General features: G+C 50.7%; 1 protein-coding gene across 4 annotated transcripts; it reads right to left on the bottom strand.

Moving 5' to 3' along the window:
- Window positions 1–105: 105 nt before the first annotated feature.
- TMOD1 (tropomodulin 1) lies at window positions 106–15,539 on the bottom strand. Of its 4 annotated transcripts, none has more exons than XM_042882791.1 (10): window positions 15,521–15,539; window positions 15,038–15,201; window positions 13,014–13,170; window positions 10,894–11,013; window positions 9,455–9,544; window positions 8,164–8,294; window positions 6,541–6,648; window positions 5,905–6,048; window positions 4,688–4,832; window positions 106–1,620 (listed from the first exon to the last, which is right to left on the bottom strand). In XM_042882791.1, the coding sequence occupies exons 2-10, from the start codon at window positions 15,155–15,157 to the stop codon at window positions 1,556–1,558; spliced, it is 1,080 nt and encodes a 359-aa protein (XP_042738725.1). In that variant the 5' UTR covers window positions 15,158–15,201; window positions 15,521–15,539; the 3' UTR covers window positions 106–1,555. The 4 variants fall into 4 exon arrangements, with proteins under 4 accessions (XP_042738725.1, XP_042738724.1, XP_042738722.1 ...); XM_042882790.1 differs by having other exon boundaries at window positions 15,446–15,525; XM_042882788.1 differs by lacking the exon at window positions 15,521–15,539 and adding an exon at window positions 15,377–15,466.
- Between the last annotated feature and the right edge of the window lie 4,660 nt (window positions 15,540–20,199).

Below are 20,199 nucleotides of genomic sequence, written 5' to 3'. Positions count from 1 at the left end.
TTTTATTGTTTAATATCTTCAAGCCATTTTCTTATGTATTATTTTAATTTTATGAAATGGGACTTGCAGGCCTGGGGGGAGGGAGGAAGAAGCTATAGGAACGCATTTTATTTGGCATTGCTGGCACATTTATTAAGCTTTGAAGAACAACAAATTTTCCCACACTGATGGAAGCACAGTGTTTCTCTGCTCTGTTGGCCAGAGCCAAAGTGCATGATGTTTGTGCACAAGCTCTGTAGAAATCTGTGGGGCTTTTGCTGGAGTTATGTGTAGGAGGCTGCAGAACTACTTTTAACAGATCTGTGCAGGTAGGTTACTGTAGGCGAGAACTCTTGCTAGGATGTGTTGTTGTCAGACCAAGAATAAGGCTTTTGCACAGCAATGCTTTTGCCTGGCAAGTCTTCCTATCGGTCGGGATCCTAGCAGGGATGTCGGATGGGATTGTCCTGGGTCCTCTGCTCTGCGTGCCTTGGAGGTGCGTATCCCCAGGGGGAATTACTCCTCTAGGAACAACAGAGAGGCTTCAGGCTGTGCGCAGTCTAAGTTTAGAGTCAGGATATTGATGTTTGTTAGCAGCTTTGTGAGGACACGGTGTTTAGCCTTGCATTTATGCCCATCATATGTTAGGGGTGGCATTAAGCAAAACAATCTGCAGCATAACAAAATTTGATGGACGGGGTCATCTTGATAAAGCAGCAAAGAAAGGGGATTTGACTTGTTTCCAGTGAGAATCTGGACGTGCACTTTTAAAGTCATGAAAATGTGGGGATTAGAAGAGAGGACTCTCATTTACTGATTAGTTTGGCTATTTCAGGCCAAACTCAGGATTTGCATCAGATCCCTAAAAGTGATGTTTTTATTCAAATACACATATGGGGTAGAATGATGCTAAACCATTCTCCAGTGCTCAGTTTTTGAGACTCTTATTTCACAATTGGTGGCCTTAAGTTCTACTTAACTGCATGGCGATGGGGGGGGATCAGTCTTTTCTAAGAAACATGGGGATTCATTTGAGAAGCAGCACCTCTAAGTAACTGACTCGGCAGATGTTGGTTAAAAAAAATACACTTTGCATTTATCTAATTTAGCCATGTTTCTGAATAGTAGAAGTTCTTGTTAAACTAGTTGCTCCTCTACAGCTACTTGAGATCATTTTGGGAAAAAAAATAAAGTATTTTTCTAATACTTCTGTAATTTGTGTGGAAGAGTTGTATCTCTCACTCATCGTACCACATGCTGCCTCCGTGAAACACTGTGCAGAAGGTTTATAGAAAAATGAGGTCCCAGGTCACTGCAGTTACTTTTACACCGGGGTGTACGCTCAGCTGAGGTTGCACAACATCGGCAGGTTACTGGCTTGAATAGTTTCCAGCTCTACAGAAAACATCAACAGTGCTACTGGATAAAACTCTTCAACTACAGCCACTAGTTACTTTAAACTGTTAGTGCATGAAACAGAACCGAGGCACCACAAATAACTCTCTCGAGGCACTTCTTTGCCTTTAGGTTGTCACAGTAGCACAGACCCGCTGGGAATGACCTCCGTGGCTGGCAGCTACACTCCAGTTCTGCACTTGGGAAAAATAGGCCCGTTCAGCTCGGCCAGTCTTCTCTTCCTCACTGAAAAAGAAGAGGAAGAGGAGTCAGCCGTGGCAATGGGGAGATGTGAGTGGCTTCGTCACTGTAAGAAGGACGCTTTCTGTCAGGAAAGATCAATTATAGCATGAGCTTACACATTCCTGCTTTGAGCAGCAGGTATGGCCCTCCTTACAGAGGTTAAGGATAAGGAGAGCAGGCTGAGGTTGCCGTCATGTTCTTACAGTCAGAAACCACTTTCAGCCTTTCTTCCCTTACTCTTCAATTGCAGCTCATGCAGCTGACTTTGTAATCTGACTCTTACGGAAGGCGTGTGATAATGGCTGTTGGGAAGACAACAGATGGAAGTCATAGTTCCTTTTTCTTCTAGTTTCTCCCCATCAAATTGAATATACATACATATATATATATATATATTTTTTTTTTTAAACTAACAACTTGAGTTTTCAGGCCTTTGATCACAATTAAGTTAGTCAAAGCAGCTTCATATCTGCATTTATAGTTGTTTTACTCTGACAGCACCATCCCTGACTTTTCAAGAAATGCATGTGAGGGAAAAACAAACCGAATGAAATAGTATAGAGAGGATGCAGAAGTTAGCTCGTGAGCATGGAACACCTTCACAGCTGGGTCAGATAGGGCATCTTAGAGAGAGAAAATACAGAACCAAGAGTGGGCACCAGTAGCATCAGGTGATGGTAGGCAAGAGCGCTGGAGTGGAGCAGAAACAGCTTTTGCTGACAGGGAGGAAAATAAAATTTTTTCTATACTTATACATCATCCAGGTGTAGGGGTGAGAAGCTATTGCCAGAGACCATCACACCGCTGAATGTGAGCTGCAAACAAGAACCAAGTCAGACACAAATACAGATCTTAATGGTCGGAGGCAAAACGTACAACTGCTACGTGGAAGGCAAAACTGCACATTCCTTCCCTTCAAAGCAGGAACAATTAAAATATTAGATCCGGATCTTCCAGCTGAATATTGCGCATTCAGGCTCGTTAAAAGCCTTGCTCTTGAAGACAGGAAATGGCAAGCCTTTTCTGGAGCAGCTCTCTAGTGAACAGAAATCCAGCAGAAGGCAGAATAAATACACAATGAGCTGTAATAAGTAAGTATTCTGTGTGGTCAGGGAGGAATTGACATGGGTCTACGCTTGGCCATGTTTCCTAAGAGCATGGTACTGCCTGAAGCAAGACTGCTTTGTTATTTAAAGCAAAATGAAAGCCAACAAAACACACTGCATTTATATCTGACAACCACTTAGCATTTGTTGTGCTTTCCAAGCTGAAGTTGACTCAAAAGGATCAGAAGACCCCATGCACGGTAAATCACATGCAGATAAAAATGCAGGGTTCTAGGTTTTCACCATTCCTTCACGACTGCTGTATTTACATCAGGTCTGTCCTCAGGTGCCCCACCTCCTAGCAGGAATCTCCCTAGCTCTAGAGCAGGGCAGACGCTGGCTTTGTCCCTGAGCACTGCACAAACTTCCAAGGAAGGATTTCTCCCATAATGCAAGCCAAACAACAGAATCACAGAATGACAGAATTGTAGGGGTTGGAAGGGACCTCCAGAGATCATCGTGTCCAACCCCCTGCCAAAGCAGTTCCCTACAGCAGGTCGCACAGGTCGGCATCCAGGCAGGTCTTGAACATCTCCAGAGCAGGAGACTCCCCCCCCTCCCTGGCAGCCTGTTCCAGTGCTCCTCACCTCACTGTACAGCAGTTCCTTCGCACATTGGTGCAGAACTTCCTATGCTGCAGTTTCCAGCCGTTTCCCCTTGTCCTGTCTCCACTCACCACTGAAAAGAGTCCGGCCTCGCCATTCTGCCCCCCACACCTCAGATATTTATAGACCTGGATCAGGTCCCCTCTCAGCCTTCTTTTCTCAAGGCTGAACAGACCCAGTTCACTCAGCCTTTCCTCATAGCAGAGATGCTCCAGGCCCTTCACCATCTTGGTGGCCTCCACTGGACTCTTCCCAAGAGCTCCCTGTCTGTTTTGTGCTGGGGAGCCCAGAACTGGACTCAGTGCTCCAGATGAGGCCTCAGCAGGGCAGAGTAGAGGGGGAGGATCACCTCCCTCGACCTGCTGGCCACGCTCTTTGCAATGCACCCCAGGATGCCATTGGCCCTCTTGGCCACAAGGGCACACTGCTGGCTCATGGCCGACCTGTCATCCACCAGGACACCCAGGTCCCTCTCCGCAGAGCTCCCCTCCAGCAGCTCATCCCCCAACCTGTAGTGGTGCACGCAATTATTCCTCCCCAGATGCAAGACTCTACACTTGCTTCTGTTAAACCTCATCCAGTTGATGTTAAACCTCAACCGGCCTGCAAACTTCTGCTTGTCACACCCTGTCACATTCATCACCGCTCGGAAGGGTTTGGTGGTTATGTCTTTAATCACCTCATCTACCCACCTGGGCTGGCAGTTCCAATCTTTATCTGCTGCACAGATATCCAGTGCTCTATGGCAGCCAGTTGCCAGGCAATGGCAACCCTCTGTCACACACATTAGCTTAAAGAGCACTTTTCAGACTTACCCCTGTTTTGCTTCACAAGCAGTTCTGATCACTTCATTGAGGATATTAATAGAACTGAAAGCCACCTCTCCCTAGAAATACTTCCAGTTTGCTTTATGGAGGAGAATGGGCCAAAATCCACCGTGTTCCAAATGCAACTCTATTAATATTTTTCATTTAGTCAAAGTGAAAATGAAACTGGAGGAAGACGAGCAGTTGGCAGCAATCACAAGCACTGCTATATCACGGACATCATTACCAAGGCACATTTACAGCTCTCACTCCTTCCCAACAACATCCACTGTTACGTCCAGAAGCACTCTTATCCATGATTTCAGGCTGCACAGCATCTCCAGGTTAAGAGCACATTCCACTGCCACGCCAAGAGCAACCATCACAGGTCCTGTGGCATTTGGGAACTGGCAGGTGGAGGCTGTTCCTCCTTGAGGATCAAGGAATCGTCGGGCCCCGGGGGAGGTGGTACCTGACCTTCGAGTGAGTGGCCGTCCTCCTCCCACAAGGGATTGCCCACAGCAGCAGCAGGGCTCGCAGCCAGCCCACTCACCTAGGTCATTGTTATTCATCATGGCATTGGATGCGCGGAGCCGGGGACCTTGCTGAGTGAAATGGTACCCAAACTTCAGCAGGGTGGTGTTTTTTTCCAGCATGTTCGCAATTTCCATTTCTACGTTGTTGCCCAAAGGCTGGCTCTTTTGAAAACAGAGAACAGAAAAGAAAGTGAGGACAGGCGTGCTTCCATTCCTGCTGCACAGTGCTGCCGAGTTCCTCTTCTCCACGGCCTTCAGCTGCCACCAGCTGGCCAGGCGATGGACCAGATAGTTCTGCTTCTCCCCTGCTATTGCTACCACCCCTATTAGAGTTCATGTATTTTATTGTCACCGGAAACTTTGTGGACAGCCCATCCATAGGCCAGGTTGGATGGGGCCCTGGGCAGCCTGGTCTGATATGAAATGTGGAGGTTGGTGGCCCTGCATGTGGCAGGGGGTTGGAGATTCATGATCCTTGAGGTCCCTTCCAACCCTGGCCGTTCTGTGAGAAACTTGCACACATTTTTGCCCCCTCTGCCTGGATGCTCCCAGTCACTGTCACACTGCTTAGGCTCAGGTTACATCTGCTGTCTTACTCCTTCCCTTTTGTGGATCTGTTGGTTCATTTGGCTTTTCTGACTTGGAGCTGCTGGGCACCTGCTGGCCTGGTCTGCTACAACCAACTGGTCCAGCTCTTCCAGCAGACACCTTCATGTTCTGCCCAAAGACTGTTTGTTGAACAGACCTGCAGCTAAGAGGTACTTAGGGACCCCTTAATTTTGATCTCATGGTCACCCAACCCAGAGCTCCTCATGGCTCAGTAGCTTTATTTCCACCCCCTACATTTCTGCAGAAGACAAATTTGCTAAGACATCAATACCACTGCGCACTCCACAGCCCTCTTGATCTGTACCTGCTCTTTTCCTGCACCGCAGTAAATATTTCAGTTTTTTCTGATCAACCATTATTAATTAGGCTTCCAGCTGAACTAAATGCTCAGAGCCCAGCATGATGTCGGGCAGGTGCATCACTGCACTCCCAGGGCAGCACTGGGAATGCAGAAACCTGCTTTGTTAAATGCTGAAGGCAGTAGCAGCACAAATGAGGAGCTAAAACCTCCCCAAAATTAAGTGGCAGCAGCAGAAGGCAGTCACCCTCCCCTCTGAGCAGCAGCTTGACTTCCTGCTAGCAGGATGCTGTCATTGACCAGAGCTTCTGCTCGTTTCTGCTTTACCTGGTTGTCGATTCGGAGCTCTATGAGGGATGTGTTACTCTGGAGTGCTTCAACAAGAGCCAGGATGCCAGACCCAGAGATAAAGTTTGACTCCACATTCAGGCTCTTCAGCGTGTTATTGACCTTCAGCATTTCTGCCAGAGCCTGCAGGCAGAAGCAGTTGGCAGGAGCTGGCATGACACGGGCAGGGTCAGAGCGCTCTGGAGCAGCTGGGGTTGGCTCCCCTCTTCCCTGGAGGATACCTGGAAGAGCTGGTATGCTCTATGGTGTCACTGCCACCACAAGGGAGAGTTCTGTGAAGGACGAAGGGAATTCCCTCCGATTCTGAGGGACTCCTTGAACCTGAGGGTGCTGGAGGCCACAGCAATGCCTTGTATGCAGAAATGTTCAGACCCACCCCAAAAAAGGACAGCCCCCGCCTGTGATAACCCTTCTTCTTGTCCATCCCTCTTCCAAAGTCAGCATGGTGGCTTTGGAAAACCTTCCACCTGCCCAAGGTTTCCTCCATGTGACACTACAACCAGACTGCCGCTGGCTGCAAGTGTTGCCCACCTCACTCTGAAAACACCTTGTCCAAGAACAAGCCCTGCTGCAGCTCTACCACGAGTAGCCAACACAGCATGGCACCATACTTACAAAAGCAACAGGATCGTTGCTCCTCGTCCCAACTATGCTGAACTTCTTCACATAAGTGTTAGTCTTCAGTGCTTCAGCACAGGCCTTTAAAGTTGGTATGGGAATATTCTGCGAAAAGGAATGCAGAGGACCAGTGTTAGGTCACAAAAGATATGCAGTACATTTAAACTATATTCCAAAATTCTCACTGAGATCAACTCACTGGGCACCCTGAAGCAATTTAGGAAGGGATTGATAAGTGCTCTTATATATATGCTTGCTATAACTGCATGGCCTAAGGAGTGTGGTAATGTCTCTATCCTGTTTCCCGCCCTGCCTTAGTTTGAAGATGCAGTTTCTTCACTGTTTAATTTAACTCTCCAGCAACTTAGATACACGTGAACTGAGACTCATGGAGACATACATAGCTAGGATGCATAAGCCCACACAGCACCACTCCTATGATTTCCAGATGAATGACACACTGAGCAACATCCAGACTACGTTCCAGAAACTTTCCACCTGTGAGGGCCTGATCCACAAAGATCTGAACTGATTTCCCTCTGGTGCAAACTACAGTCACTTCTGACTGCTACAAAGCAATATAAATGTTGCCATAAAACATTCTTCAGACTAACATTTGCCATGGTAGGTCCCAGAACAGAAAGGAAATCCATGCTGCTTATTCTCAATTCATCCACAGTCAGTAATTTTTGCTTTATGAGTATTTTAGGTACCCCGTTGAGAATTTCCACTGGTTTAACATTTTGAGCTGTAGCATCACGCCGTTGGATCCCTCCATTTGGTGTCATCCATAGTCAAAGCCATTTGCAGTCAGCAGCTTTACCATCACCACCTAGTTTTATAAACTGTCCCCAAACCACACATCTAACACCAGTATCCTTTGTCTTCCTACCAGAACCCAAGGCTGGTGTTCTCCCAGACATTCACGGTCATTAGCCTGAACTGAATATGCAAAAATAAAAACCTTTTCATTACAGAAAGGTGCATACTGCACACACAAGTGCTCATGGCATGCACATTCCTGCCACTTGATCCCATCACGATTTCAGCATGGGCTGGGGGTAGTCAAGTCGAGAAACAGGTAGAATGTACACATAGAATGTACATATACGTTCTATCTGTGTACGTATGTGCCCAGGAGCCACACCAGGAGTGGTGCTGTGCCCTGGCCTGCTTTCTGCAAGAAGTAGAGTCCCAAAGAAGGGACAGGTGGGAGATGGACTGTGTAACACAGTTCTTATTTCCATGGCAAGCATCAAGATTACAAAGCCATTTTCTTCTCACCACTTTGCCTTACAGAAAATTGTCTCTACCTTACCTCTACCAGATGCAGCTGCCTGAACTACTAAAAGAACCCGGGACACTTTAAACCAGATAGGCTGGAGGCAGCTTTCTGCACCTGCCCCCAGTGCAGCTCAGCTCCTTCAGGCACCAGCTCCACATCATTATCCCCACAGCAGGCAGCGATTCCCCTTGACCATAAGGGAAGCACTGGGGTTTCTCATCTGGCCAAGTGCAGGATTATGGTATTGTCCCATGCAGCAAAGCAGGCTTGGTCTTTGCCCTCTGCATAGCAAACGTGTGGTGTCGTTAGAGAGGAGAGCAGGCAGGTGCACATACCATAATATTGTTCAGGTTGACCTCCTCAAGATCAGGGTCGTTGTTCTGTATTCGTTTCAGAGTTTCTTCCACGTCCGTTGAGTTTGGCTCCTCATCAGGAACTGGTTTGTACTTTGTGGGCTTTATCACGCCTGCAAGTGAAAAGCAAGAGAGGGAAAATGTAAACACCCAGAGTAGTGGCATGTCCTCTTTAGGTGCGTTTCTTTTCTCTGAAGAGCAGCACTGGAAGAGAGAAGTATGACCTGAGCAGCAGACATGAGATGAAAGACTGCACAATCACTTACTAGCCTTGCAGACACTCATGTGCATCCAGGGACGCTGCCTGGCACTGGAGACAACCAGTATGGGACGTTTGGTGTCTGCTGCCTTGTGCTCCTGGGGACCAGAGCCAGGTGACAGCAGGCATGCCACCCGCATGGGCTGTGCACTCTTCTGGATGAGGCCAGGGCAGAGGAGTGCTGGTGGGAACAGAGCAACGATGCAGCGGAGGCTGCACCAGCAATCAGATTGCTCTGTCAGTCTCAGCTGGCAGAGGACAGCCCTGTGCATGGCAGGGGGTGGCAAGTGCATGGGCTTTAAGGTCCTTTCCAACCAAAGCCATTCTAGCATACTTGATCCTGCACACTCTTCAAACACCCATCTGAGAGCAGACCCATGTTAAGATGCACAAGGTGAAGGTAAAGAAGAGAGAGCCAGATCAATGCAAGGTGTTCTGTCAGCTAACGCAGCAGCCTCTTCCCAGCAGTTTGCTCTGTGATACCACCACCACCATTCCTCTGAGCAGTTCCTGCCCTCCCCTACTGGTCATGATTTGGAAGGAAAGACTTAGCACAAAGAAATTTTGTTGCCTCCTCTTGCAAGTGATGTGCTTTATTTCTGACATGAAGAAACCATTCTGGCTGGAACGCCTTCCCAGGAGATATCTTTTCTGCTCAGCTTGGACTGGCCTTCCAGCTGACCTCTTCCAAAGAAACTCTGGGAGGAAGCACTTCCACTTATGCATCTCCCCTGGTTGGGGGCAACCACTCCACCCCAAAAGAGCCACATCTCTGGCAAACTGAAGGAGATGGCAGACTGCAAAGGAAACATCACCAACCCAGGGCTGGATAGCTGTAGCAACTGTGCTCCAGCCAAAGAGAGGGCCTTTGCTCACACATGAGCCTGGCACGGGTGGCAGGAGTCCACCGAAAATAAAAACCCAACCCTCAGCCTAAAAATAATTCCCACTTCACCTCTGCATCCAAGCTGGCAGGCAAATGCTGCAGCCTGCAAGGCATGCTGGATCACTTACTGTTAAGTCCTTCTTTGTTCACAATGGTGCTGCTACCCAGTGCCTCGTAGTACTGCTGGTTACTCATCAAGGTGTGCATGCCAAGGATGGCTAGAGATAAAACAAAAGGAGAACAAAATCTGTTGCAGGCTCCAGAGCCAGATGGCTGACATGCTTGTGCAGCCCAAAACAGAGTCAGCAGCACACTCAATTCTCTGTCCAGGCACAGAACAACATATGGAGGTGGGACCGAGCCCCCAGCTGTCACAGACACACAGCAGGGCTCAAATGCCCTCTTGTTCATGGCAGTGCAGCTTGACTCACAGATGGCAGTTCAGCTGAGAATGGCAACTTGGAGTGTTTGTTTTCCCTGCCAGGCACCCAAATGACTAGGAAAAGCCATTTATTTGCAGGCTCAGCACTTGTTGGTCTGAAAACGCAGCCCCTCTACTCACCAGCACCATGAGTATCGAGGCTGCAGGCAGGGAGAGGGTTGGCTATCACAGCCATGCACAGGCATTCAGGCCTGGAGTTTACACCAGCAGGTGACATGGAACTGTCGTGTGGCATTTAGTGTGTCCTGCTCAAAGGCACTCAAACCAAAAGACATCCTCCCACTTCTGCCTTCTCAAACCACCAAAGGCACAGGAACTCCGTCCAAGGCTCGTCAGGAGCCACCCACAGGGACTATCCCACTGGGCTTGCCAAGGACAAGAGCCAATGTATCCTGGCTGACAATGAGCCCTGCAAGATAGGCAGGAGCTTTTTTACAGTCTTAGCAAACTTGGAAAAGCAGCACTGCCAATATTGAGCCTTCAGCACAGCTTGCATCATACCAGTCCTGCTGCAGCTTCAAGCATCTTCTCCCCAGAAGCGCAGAGCTAGGTGCCACAGGCAGTATTTCCCTGTGAAAATAACTGCCTTGGAGATCTGACACTCAGAAAGACAGAGCAGGGCTTTACGCTAGGAGCACCGTGGAAAAGCAAAACAAAGAGAAGCAGGGCTCAGTCAGGGAATGATTATTGAAAGCCCCAGTGCAGAAGTGCATTTCTGAACCAGAGCACGTTGTTACTGCATGGAAGATGTCTCGTTGGTGGGGTTATCCCACCTGCCCCACAGCAAGGAGGACACTGCTGGGTCTGGCTCCAAGGAAGCCGTGCTCGAGAAGAAAGCATGCAGAATTTTGTGAGGCTTGGTGGAGGGAAAGGAGAAACCAACAGGTCACGGATAAGCTCTGCTTCTCCCTGCTCAGAGTTGGTCTGTGCTCCTCATGAATCACATCGGGACGTGGGACTGAAAGTAACTCTAAATATATGTTTCCTTTTTAATAAAGAACAAAATCCTGTCAAAACTGGTGACATTTACACAATCAGCAATGAGCTCAATAGCTGAGCTCCCATGAAAAGAGAGAAAATAGCAGCTAAATAACTCAACCCCCAATTCACATGTAACTGTTTTACCAGCAATGTCACAGAGCTCTGCATCAGAGGCGTTAGCAAGGGCTTCCTCCAGCTCCGGCTCCAGGGTCACACTTTCCAGAACAGGATCCATTGGCTTCTGCTTGGGGATCCAAGCTTTTCCTATAAATGCAAAGTGAGGTCACACTCGGCATAGCTGCAGCACCTGTCCCACAGCTGCAGGGCTGTGTTTTGCTGCTCCTGACAGCGTGCTTCTGTGGGGTAGGAATTGCATGGTGTCAAAGGCAATGGGGACAGGCAGACCTAGGAGAGAGTGACTGTGGAGGAGCAGCAGAGGGGAAGCGTTAGGCTCTGACTGAAGCCCTCATGCTGCCTGGGGGAAGAGGAAAATGGGGACGGGTGGTGGGTGGTGATTTTAGTTTGCTTTTGGATCTCGCTGCTCTTGTCTCTCAGCAGTAGGCAATAAATCACATTGATCTCTGCGCTGCGTCTGTTTGACCCATGGCCGTAATGGGTGAGTGATCTCCCTGCTCTTATCTCAGTCCTTGAGCCTTTTTCCATCACATTTCCCTCCTCCCCCTTGCCCTGCTGAGGAGGGGGAGTAAGAGAGCTTCCCATCAGGTTGCAGCCAGCACAGTCCTAGCTCAGCGTGCCAGAACACCTCCCTGCTGGAGCTGATGTTCTTAGCAGCTGTATCTGCAGCAGCTGAGTGGCGCTTTGTACAGGACCATGGCTCCGACGCACAGCACTCAGAAAGCACAGCCTGACCTGGAAACTTCTTTCAAGGCCGTGTCACCCATCAAACTGCCCTTCTGCTGCCCCAAGGAAAAAAGAGGGCACTCTCCCTTTGCAGCCTTTGGGCTTTGCGCTAGCAGTGGCCATGTGAGACCCTTCCTGTGGTCAGAAGGCTCTGGGAGGGCAGGAGCAGTGGGGCAGGGCCTTAACAGCCCTCCCTTCAAAGCCCAGCGTTGCTGCACAGATAGCAAGTGCAAGGCCTGGCATGCCAGGCAGGGCTATTTTCATCTCCTCTCTGAAACCAGAGCCAGAGACCGGAGGGGAGAAACAAAGATCCTGCTTGCAGGGGTGTACAGGCACAGAGGAGCTAAATTTAGCCCCAGGGAAGGAGCAGCTGCACGGAGGGCTCTCCCGTGGCGAGATGGAGGTTGCAAGAAGCAGGGAAATGGCTCATCTCCTCCCCTGCATCCTTGTCCTCACACGGGGCAAAGCTGCAGGCTGTGTGCACCCCAGGGTGGCAGCAAGGGCCGGGAGCAGCCTGGCAGCTCGCAGACTGCACGTGCTATCAGGTCAGCTGGGCAAGAAATAGTAAACACCAGGCAAGTTCAGCTCTGCCGGCTCCCTTCACTGTAACCACCAGGGTTTAGTTTCAGGAAGCTTGCTCTCTGGGCCCTGCTGTACCACGCCGGTGCTGTGTCTGGCAATGAAGCAGCTCTGTGCTCTGCAGCACAACTAGTGGGGGTAGTAATTAGTGGGCAGCTTCAGGGGAGGCTCACCACGTGTTCATAGAATCATAGAAAGGCCTGCGTTGAAAAGCACCTCAAAGATCACCTGTTTTCAACCCCCCCGCTATGTGCAGGGTCACCAACCACTGGACCAGGCTGCCCGTGTTCACACAGTTGTGTTTTGGTTCCAGCAGAGAACAGCATGCCAACAACTCTTCTGCTGGGGGCAGGACTGTGTGCAGCAAAAGATGGCTGCTGTGAAGCTCCTGGAGCGCAGAGATGAGGACAGACCAGACCACATCCCGTGTCAGGTCACGTTCACAATGCCAGTGGGAGCAGGGAAGTCATTTGGGTAATCAGATGATGGATGGAGGAGAGGAAAGAGGTGAGGCAGAGCAGCACCCTGAGCCAAGGGGATGGTGCTGCTGCAGGGATGGTGCGGGAAGCACAGGCATGCAAGTTGTGGGAGACCAGAAAAGAAGGCTGAGACTGTTATGACATGAAGAAGATCAGAAGGAAACCGTGAGGATCATTACATCTGAGCAGAGCCGTGCTGCTCCTCTGCACCAAGAGGAACTCAAGGTGCAAGGATGGAGCACAAGCGGCAGTGCTGGAAGGCAGGGCAGCAGGAAGAGGGGATAGTCCTGCTGTGCATGCTCTGCAGGCTTCCCACCCGTCCTGCTTCACCATGGATGACCATACCTCTCTTTTCACCAGTGAAAGGCACCAAGTCCTCTCTGTCCTTAATGTCTTTTGCCTGCTGCTCTAGGTGGGCCATGAGTTCTTCCCTTTTGAACGGGCCAGTTGGTGGCTTTTGCGTCTGATCCCTCTGTCGGAGCCCTGCCGGCAGCAATGCATTCTGTGCACAGAAGGGAGGAACACGGATTATCCCTGCAGGCCATGTCCATCATACTCCTGCCCTTCACCTCCCTCCTTGTGCCACATTTCTTCTGCACCATTGCACACTTTGCTTCTCCTCGCACACCAGGCTTCTCTCCATCCTGCCCTGCTGACTCCCATCCCACCGAAGACTTCAGCACGGCATTTCAAACTCCAGCTCCACTGCAAGTTCTCCATGCTGACAAGTGGATGCTTCTCTACAACAGCAACTACCACTTTTTCTCCAGGAGCTCTCAGCCACTCCTCCTGCCCTCTTCCCACACGTTTACTGCCTGCTGCCTTCTAAGCTCAGTGTGTCCTCTCTGTGCCTGCCAGCACGGACATGGAGGTGCAGGCTGTGCATGCCCATGTGGATCATGTCCTCATGTCCCATGAGGATCAGCTCAGGCAAACCCCCCACATCCGTCACGCGGAGGAACAGAGCTGCAGCGCTGTCTTTAGCCACTTGTGACCCTTCACACAACTACAGGCAAGACCTGGCACAGAAGGTCACACCAGAAAGGCTGTGCATGCAGTCCCACTGCAGAATAAAGCCCTGAGAGCCTCAGCCCTCTTTCCAGGCTGCCTTCTCATTATTCAGCTGCATGGGCCACCATGGGAAGTTGCTTTGTGCCTGACACATAAGGAACGTAAGCACCTGCTTATATTTAAATATAGAACAGCCTTAATGCAATAAGTAAGACTGTTCCCAGATTTGGCACTAAGCATGTTCTTTAAAGCTTTGCCGGAGAGAAGTCGCCACTTATTTTTTAAGACATCCAAGGTGATTTTCAACAGGATGCTCATTTTTCTGTGCCCACCTACGTAACTGACTTTAATTTAAACCTATTGCAGTGAAAACCCTGCAAAGAACTAATAGGAAACAATTAGATACATCCAAACCTGGTGCTGATCAGGCACAGCTTCTCAAGCTTTGTGCTTGCCAGGTGAGCCTACCAGCACACATGCATAATCCTGTAAGACAGCCTGACACCCCTTAATTATTCTTCTGTGTTGACACTTGCAATTAAAAATACTGATGATGCAATCAGCACTACCCCTCGCTTCCCCCAGAAACACTGACTGCACATCACAGCAGCAATTTCTCACTCGGCAGTGCCCAGACTGGTGCTGCCATAAGCCAGCAGCCCGCCAGCTGGCTCTGCACCTTGCCTGCCATGGGCACAGGGCAGCTCTGCATCCAGAAGGCTTCGGCTGCTTGGCATTATGATGTCCAGTGCGTGTATTTGTGCAGCTCTTGCCAAAGTCAGGAAGAGATAAAGCAAATGGCCCATCCTGCAGAACTTCAGGGTTTGCTTTTCTGCCTATGTGCAGGGACATATCAACCACCTGTAGTCTGCTCTAAAAACAAAGCCCAGCCCATGAAACCCAAATGTCCCCTCCAAGGTGACTGTGCAGCTTCTGCAGGTTTCCCATGTATCAAGGCAGATCTTCCCAACATACAAGGGTATCAGAACGGTGCGAGAAGCCCAAGCAGCCAATGCCATGCTGCGAAAAGTGGTGCAAAGCAACAACCGTGCAACAACAGGCAAGTTTTCCATCAGTCTGGCCACTAATTGCTGAGCCAGAAATCAATACAGCGCCGTCACACTGAAGTGTGCATGCTGGGAACAGGCAGGGGAACAGCTCAAAACAGAGCCCCATACACAGCCAGTGCTGGCAATGGCACAGCTGCTTCTGCTTCTCTAGGGCCAGCCTCCTCCATCCTTGCACCAAGTGCAGGCTCTGCAAAGGATTCGGTGGCAGAACAGGTCACTAGCACAGCTCATCTGCCCACAGCTACATGGGATTTACCACTGAACAGGTCTCATTTAAAAGCAACTTACATCAGGGTCCAGCTCTTCCAGTTCATTCTCCAACTTCCTGAGCTCCTCCTCTGTGAGGGTTCCGAGGATCTTGTCCTCATCCAGGTCCCGGTATTTCTCTAGCTCCTTTCTGTAAGACATCTTAGAGCAGTCTGGCAAATCTCACTCCTGTGCTGAAGCAGAACCTGAAATGCAAACACAGAGCATAGCACTGCCTGCATGAAACATGACCCGGCAGCCCTGCTGGCGGGGGAGTGCTGGCTATCACAGAGTTGCACAAGATTTATGCTCTAAGCGTGGCTATCTCCAGAGCACAGATTGCTCGGGGCCCCCCTCCCATTTCCACGGTGCTGGACGCACCTTGTCCTGCGGACTCACAGTCTGAGCCAGCTCTGTGGGAACGCTGCACAGCTGCACCCCAGCACCCACCCTTTGGGCAGTGGCAGTGCTCCCTATGGAGCCCCCTGGCCACTTTCTGACTCAGACCTGAAGAAGATACTGAACTTATTTAAAGCAAGTTTTCCTTAGCAGGGCGGTTTCTCTACACAACTCGTAGGGCAGCTGTTGTTCCAGATAGGAGAATTATCTTTAGCTTGGCCACAAAAGGGCACATTAACATGTACGCAGCTCGACGGCAAGCCCTTAAATTTAGAGCTGTCATCTGCTCGGATGCTCGGCCTCCCCTGGCACGGCTGCAGTCCCCACATTCCTGACACTCAGCACCTGGGGCTGGGCAATGATGCCTCACTCCTGGCTGTGCCAGCAGGCAGCTCATCTCCCACCCAGGGCTGCTCTCCCTGGCCCACACCGGGGAGTTATCATTACTGCTTAAGAAACACAAACCGGAGTCAACCAACACCTCTGCCGCTGCTCTTGTGAAGGACTGCAGCCACCCATAAAGCAGGTCTTCCCTGGTTCTGGAACCCACGGACAGCTGCTAACTGCTGCTCACGAGGGACACAAGTGCAGGTGTGCTGTCATGGGGATGCAATGCAGTGTACAAGCATCACACCTGGAGCCAGCATCCCTTCTTGGGCAGACCCGAGGGTGCCTGCTGGTCCTGCAGGGAACCATGCCCGCTCTGGCTGTCTGTACTGCTGCACAGCCAGGAGGCCCACAGAGGTTATTCCCCTCCAGTGAGCACCAGCAGAGCTGCATCTGTATTCTGCGTCCAGTGTGATGCCCGCAGCATAACAGAGGTCTTGGTGAGCTGAAGGGGTACAGAGCAGGGCCGTCAGGATGAGCACGGAGAAGAGCAGAGTGTATGAGGAGAAGATGAGAGACCCAGACATCTTCATCCTGGAGAGGGAAGGTGTTGTGGTTGGTCCTCCAGCTCAGTCCTCCCCCTCCTTGTGCCCTCCAGCCCCTTCACTGTCAGGACAGCACCAGAAGCTGAAACAGCCTTGGCTCTGTGTAGCACTGGTGTGTTGCCAACGCTGCTTTTCTCCCAGAGCTAAAACACAGCATCACATCAGACACTGCAAAGCAAATCAGTGCTGCCTCAGCTGAAATCAGGACAGAAAACAGTGGAGGACTCTCATGCAGTCATCTGCTGTCCAAAAGGAAAGAACTTGCAGGAAAGACAAAACCAGGCTTCTCTGGGAGGTGCCTGGGAGAAGCACAGGGGGCAGCAGGGATGAACAAGAGGAACTCTAAGCGGGGATCTGTGAAAAATTCCTTGCTACAAAGTGATGCAGAACTTAGGCAGGTACCAGAACTGGTGGGACCACCACTCGGGTTTGCAGGGCTCAGCTGGAGAAGGCCCTGGGCAGCCTGACTGAGCATTGGGTCTGCTCAGAGGAGCAAGTTCCAGAGTTGCCTTCCCATCTAACATTTCCATAATTTGGTCTTAGAAGAATTCACAGGACCGTACAGCTGCACAGGTTCCTCCTCCAAAAGCCAGGATGGGAACTGGGCTGCAAGATGTTTCCCTCTTTTGACAAGAATAAAACAACTGTCTTCTACATTCACTTCATCTACCCAGCTGGAGCAAAGTTCTTCCTGCTGTGATTCACATCTGAACTCAGATTCTGGTTCAGTGCAAGCTGGTTTAGCTGCCCTACCCAGCAATACGCTGTTGAGCCACCAAGAGCTCAGTCATGGTTGAAGGTCACCTTGGCTAAGCCACTTGCTTCTGCAGCAGTGTGTAACCCAGCCTCCAGGAGGCTGTCATCCTATCTTGCTTTGCAGCTTTCTTATGTCGAGAAGCATGCGTGCAGCTTGCAGTGTAGCCACGCGTCACAGAACTGTTTAGGTTTGGAAACAACCTTGAAGATCATCAAGTTCAATCATCCCAGTTCTCAACAAAGCAGAGCACACAGTGTTGCGGATGCCACTGCTCAATGAACAGTGTCCATCTTCATCCTGCTGATGGCAGAAACTCAGGTTTCTCCATAAAGATCTGCATTTCCTCTGGGCTGACAAAACCTCTATGGCCAGCAGCTGTTAACATAAGGCACAACATGAAAACTCAAGCTCTCCTTGGTAAGATGTTTGAAAAGCAACATCTGGAAGACATCATTTTGGATCTGCCAAAGCACACCTGTGCCTCCCAGCCCTTCTCTCCCCAGCACGCCCACTGCCTGCAAGCCACGCAGCTCTGCGTCGGCTCTCATTATGCAGCCTTCATTATCAGCACACCGTTAATGCAACACAGCGCAGTGGAGACCAGGCAACACGTGGTGGGGTCAAACTGCCGAATTCCCCTCGCAGCCGCTGTGTGCATGAAAACACAGCGCAGGTAAACACGGACTCCTTTAGGCTCAAGCTGTCACGCATCCGCTGCCTGCTTCTTAATTGCTCGGGTTCTAACGCCCACGAAAAGCGCCGCCTCACACCTGGGTCACAAACAGCACCATCCGCTCAGCTCCCGCTCTGGGACTCCAAGCTTTCCTCGGGAAACTCAGCATCCCGGAGCCGCACGCTCAGCTCCGTCCCCCGCTCCCGCTAACCCCGACGCCGCACTGCACGCAGGACGGAGCGCGGCTTCTGCCCCGCTCCCCGCCCGGGCGGCGCTCCGTGCGGAGCATCGCCGCACGCCGCGCCTCACCGCCCGCATTGCGGGCTCAGCCCGCACACCGCCGCCGCCCCAGGGAGACGCGGAGCAGCGCCGGTTCCCGCAGGCTGTCCGTCTCCGGGGATTCCGGATTTATCCACGCACGGCAACGCCGTTCCTGGCCCCTCGAGGGATGGAGACCGCGCCGCTCCGCGGGGCAGCGGAGCCCGCGGGTCGGGCTGCGAAAGGAACGGGACCCTCCGAGCCCTCCGGAGCGCACGTACCGCGGCACAGCCTGCGGAACCGCCTTCGCCTCCCGCTCCTCCCCGCTCATCTCCCACCTCCCGTCCGACGGCCCGGCCGTCACCCAGCTGCGGTGCTGGGAGCTCCTCCTGCCTCGCCGGGCTCCGGCTCCGCGCACAGCGGACGGTCCATGAGGGCAGCGCGGAGTGCCGGAGCGCGGAGAGCACCATTCAGCGCCGTAAGGCGGGGATTTCTCGCACCCACCTCCAGTCCGGAGGAGAGGACAGCCCCCGCTTCCGCGGATACATCCTACCCATTTTTAGAACCTGCAATGAAACTTGAATTCCAATGAATTTCTAGGCTCCAGGGGGATTCTCTACCGTCTCACCTAAATTCACCTCTCTGCGGCTTAAGGCCTTCTGTGCCTGATTCTCTCTACCTATAAAAGATTTTTCATCCCCAAATCCTTTTATAAGTGTTCTTTCCTCAGCCTTCTCTTCTGCAGGCTAACTCCAAGACCCTCCTTTCAAGCCAGGCCCCCCAGGCTCTTGCCTTCAGGACTCTTTGTAAATTACCCTTACAGAGGCTTTTTGCTCACAGGTGAAATCCCAAAATCATCAGAAGTAACAGCTGCCACAGTTGCTCCTATCCTCCCACACACCTGGCTGCCCACAACCACCATCCTGCCTCAGGGCGCATCTCTGAGCAACATCCTAAAATACCCTTGCACTTAAAAACCCACGTTTTGGAGAAAGCAGTAGGAACATGCTGGTTGGAGCATCCCTAGAGCGTTCAAGGTGCCCTGGAGTAACTGTGCTTGGCCAGAAGGAAAGGGGAAGGTGTCATTCCTCATCTCCACCACAGATTGGTTCCCATAGGAGAAAAAGTAAGAAGTGTAACAATTGAAGTCTCCAAGAGCAGGTTCCCAAAGCACAAGGATGACAGCAAGATTGAATGCAAATGACAGATCAGGCTCCAGGCCAGTGCTCTTATCACAACTGAGTGTTAAGTGCCAAGGAAAGGAGCAGCATCCCTTACCCAGCCTGAGGTGAGAGGCAGTGCAAGAGAGCAAAAAGTGGAGTGACACAAAATGACTTTGAGATCAATACCGTCAACAGCAACTACTGAACAAACAGAAAAAAATTAAGGCATTTTGTTCTCCCTGTCGTGCTCTGGTCAGACCTATTGTTATCAGAACCCTTCAAGCCCAGTTTTTGGGTGCAAAGATGATCGTGGTTCAACCCGGCAGGCAGAGCTGCAGAATTCATCTGTGCAAAAGCAATGAGGCTAAATGAGTACCGTCCTCCCTTCTGAAGGCTGTTTAGATTCCAGAGCAGCCACCAGCCACAAGTGAGAGTGGGGACAAGAAAAGAAGCTCAAAAAGCATCTTCATTCTCCTGAATATCTCCCAGGCTCTTTCCTTTTCTACAAATGCAGCACTGCACATTTCTGAGCCACAGTTCCCTTTCTGCCCATTCTCCCTTACCCACACAGGCAGCATGCTGGCAGCATCTAGGCAACAGGCTGTGAAACACAGTGATGGAAGTACTTGGGGGTGGTACAGACAAGGCCATTCAAGTTTAAAAGTAGACAAATATATATATATGTATATATATATATATATATACACACATACTGTGTTCAGAGGATTAGTAAGCAGTGATCCGTGTGCTGGCAGGACATTCCTTGCTCCAGTTTCCTGGGAGCAGCAGCTGCTCAAAACTTCTCAGAATCATTTCCCATTAAAAGTGAACCATCAAAAAGGAGGAGAAGAAATGCATTGAACTGAAGGGAGCAGGATTCAGAAAACTCCTAACAAACAAGTACTCCAGTTGGGCAGTCCATGACTTCCTGTGAAACTTCCTTGCCCCTAGACTGGCATTTTCAACTATTCATCATCTGAGAAGTTAAGGAAGGGGGAAATCTCACCCATAAAGGCTGTCTT

This window comes from Lagopus leucura, unplaced genomic scaffold, assembly GCF_019238085.1.
Source record: "Lagopus leucura isolate 7727_CA_CO unplaced genomic scaffold, USGS_WTPT01 Super-Scaffold_100036, whole genome shotgun sequence".
In the NCBI taxonomy this organism is placed as follows: Eukaryota; Metazoa; Chordata; class Aves; order Galliformes; family Phasianidae; genus Lagopus; species Lagopus leucura.
Note: the sequence above shows the minus strand (reverse complement) of the source record. Positions and strands in the feature narration are given on the sequence as shown.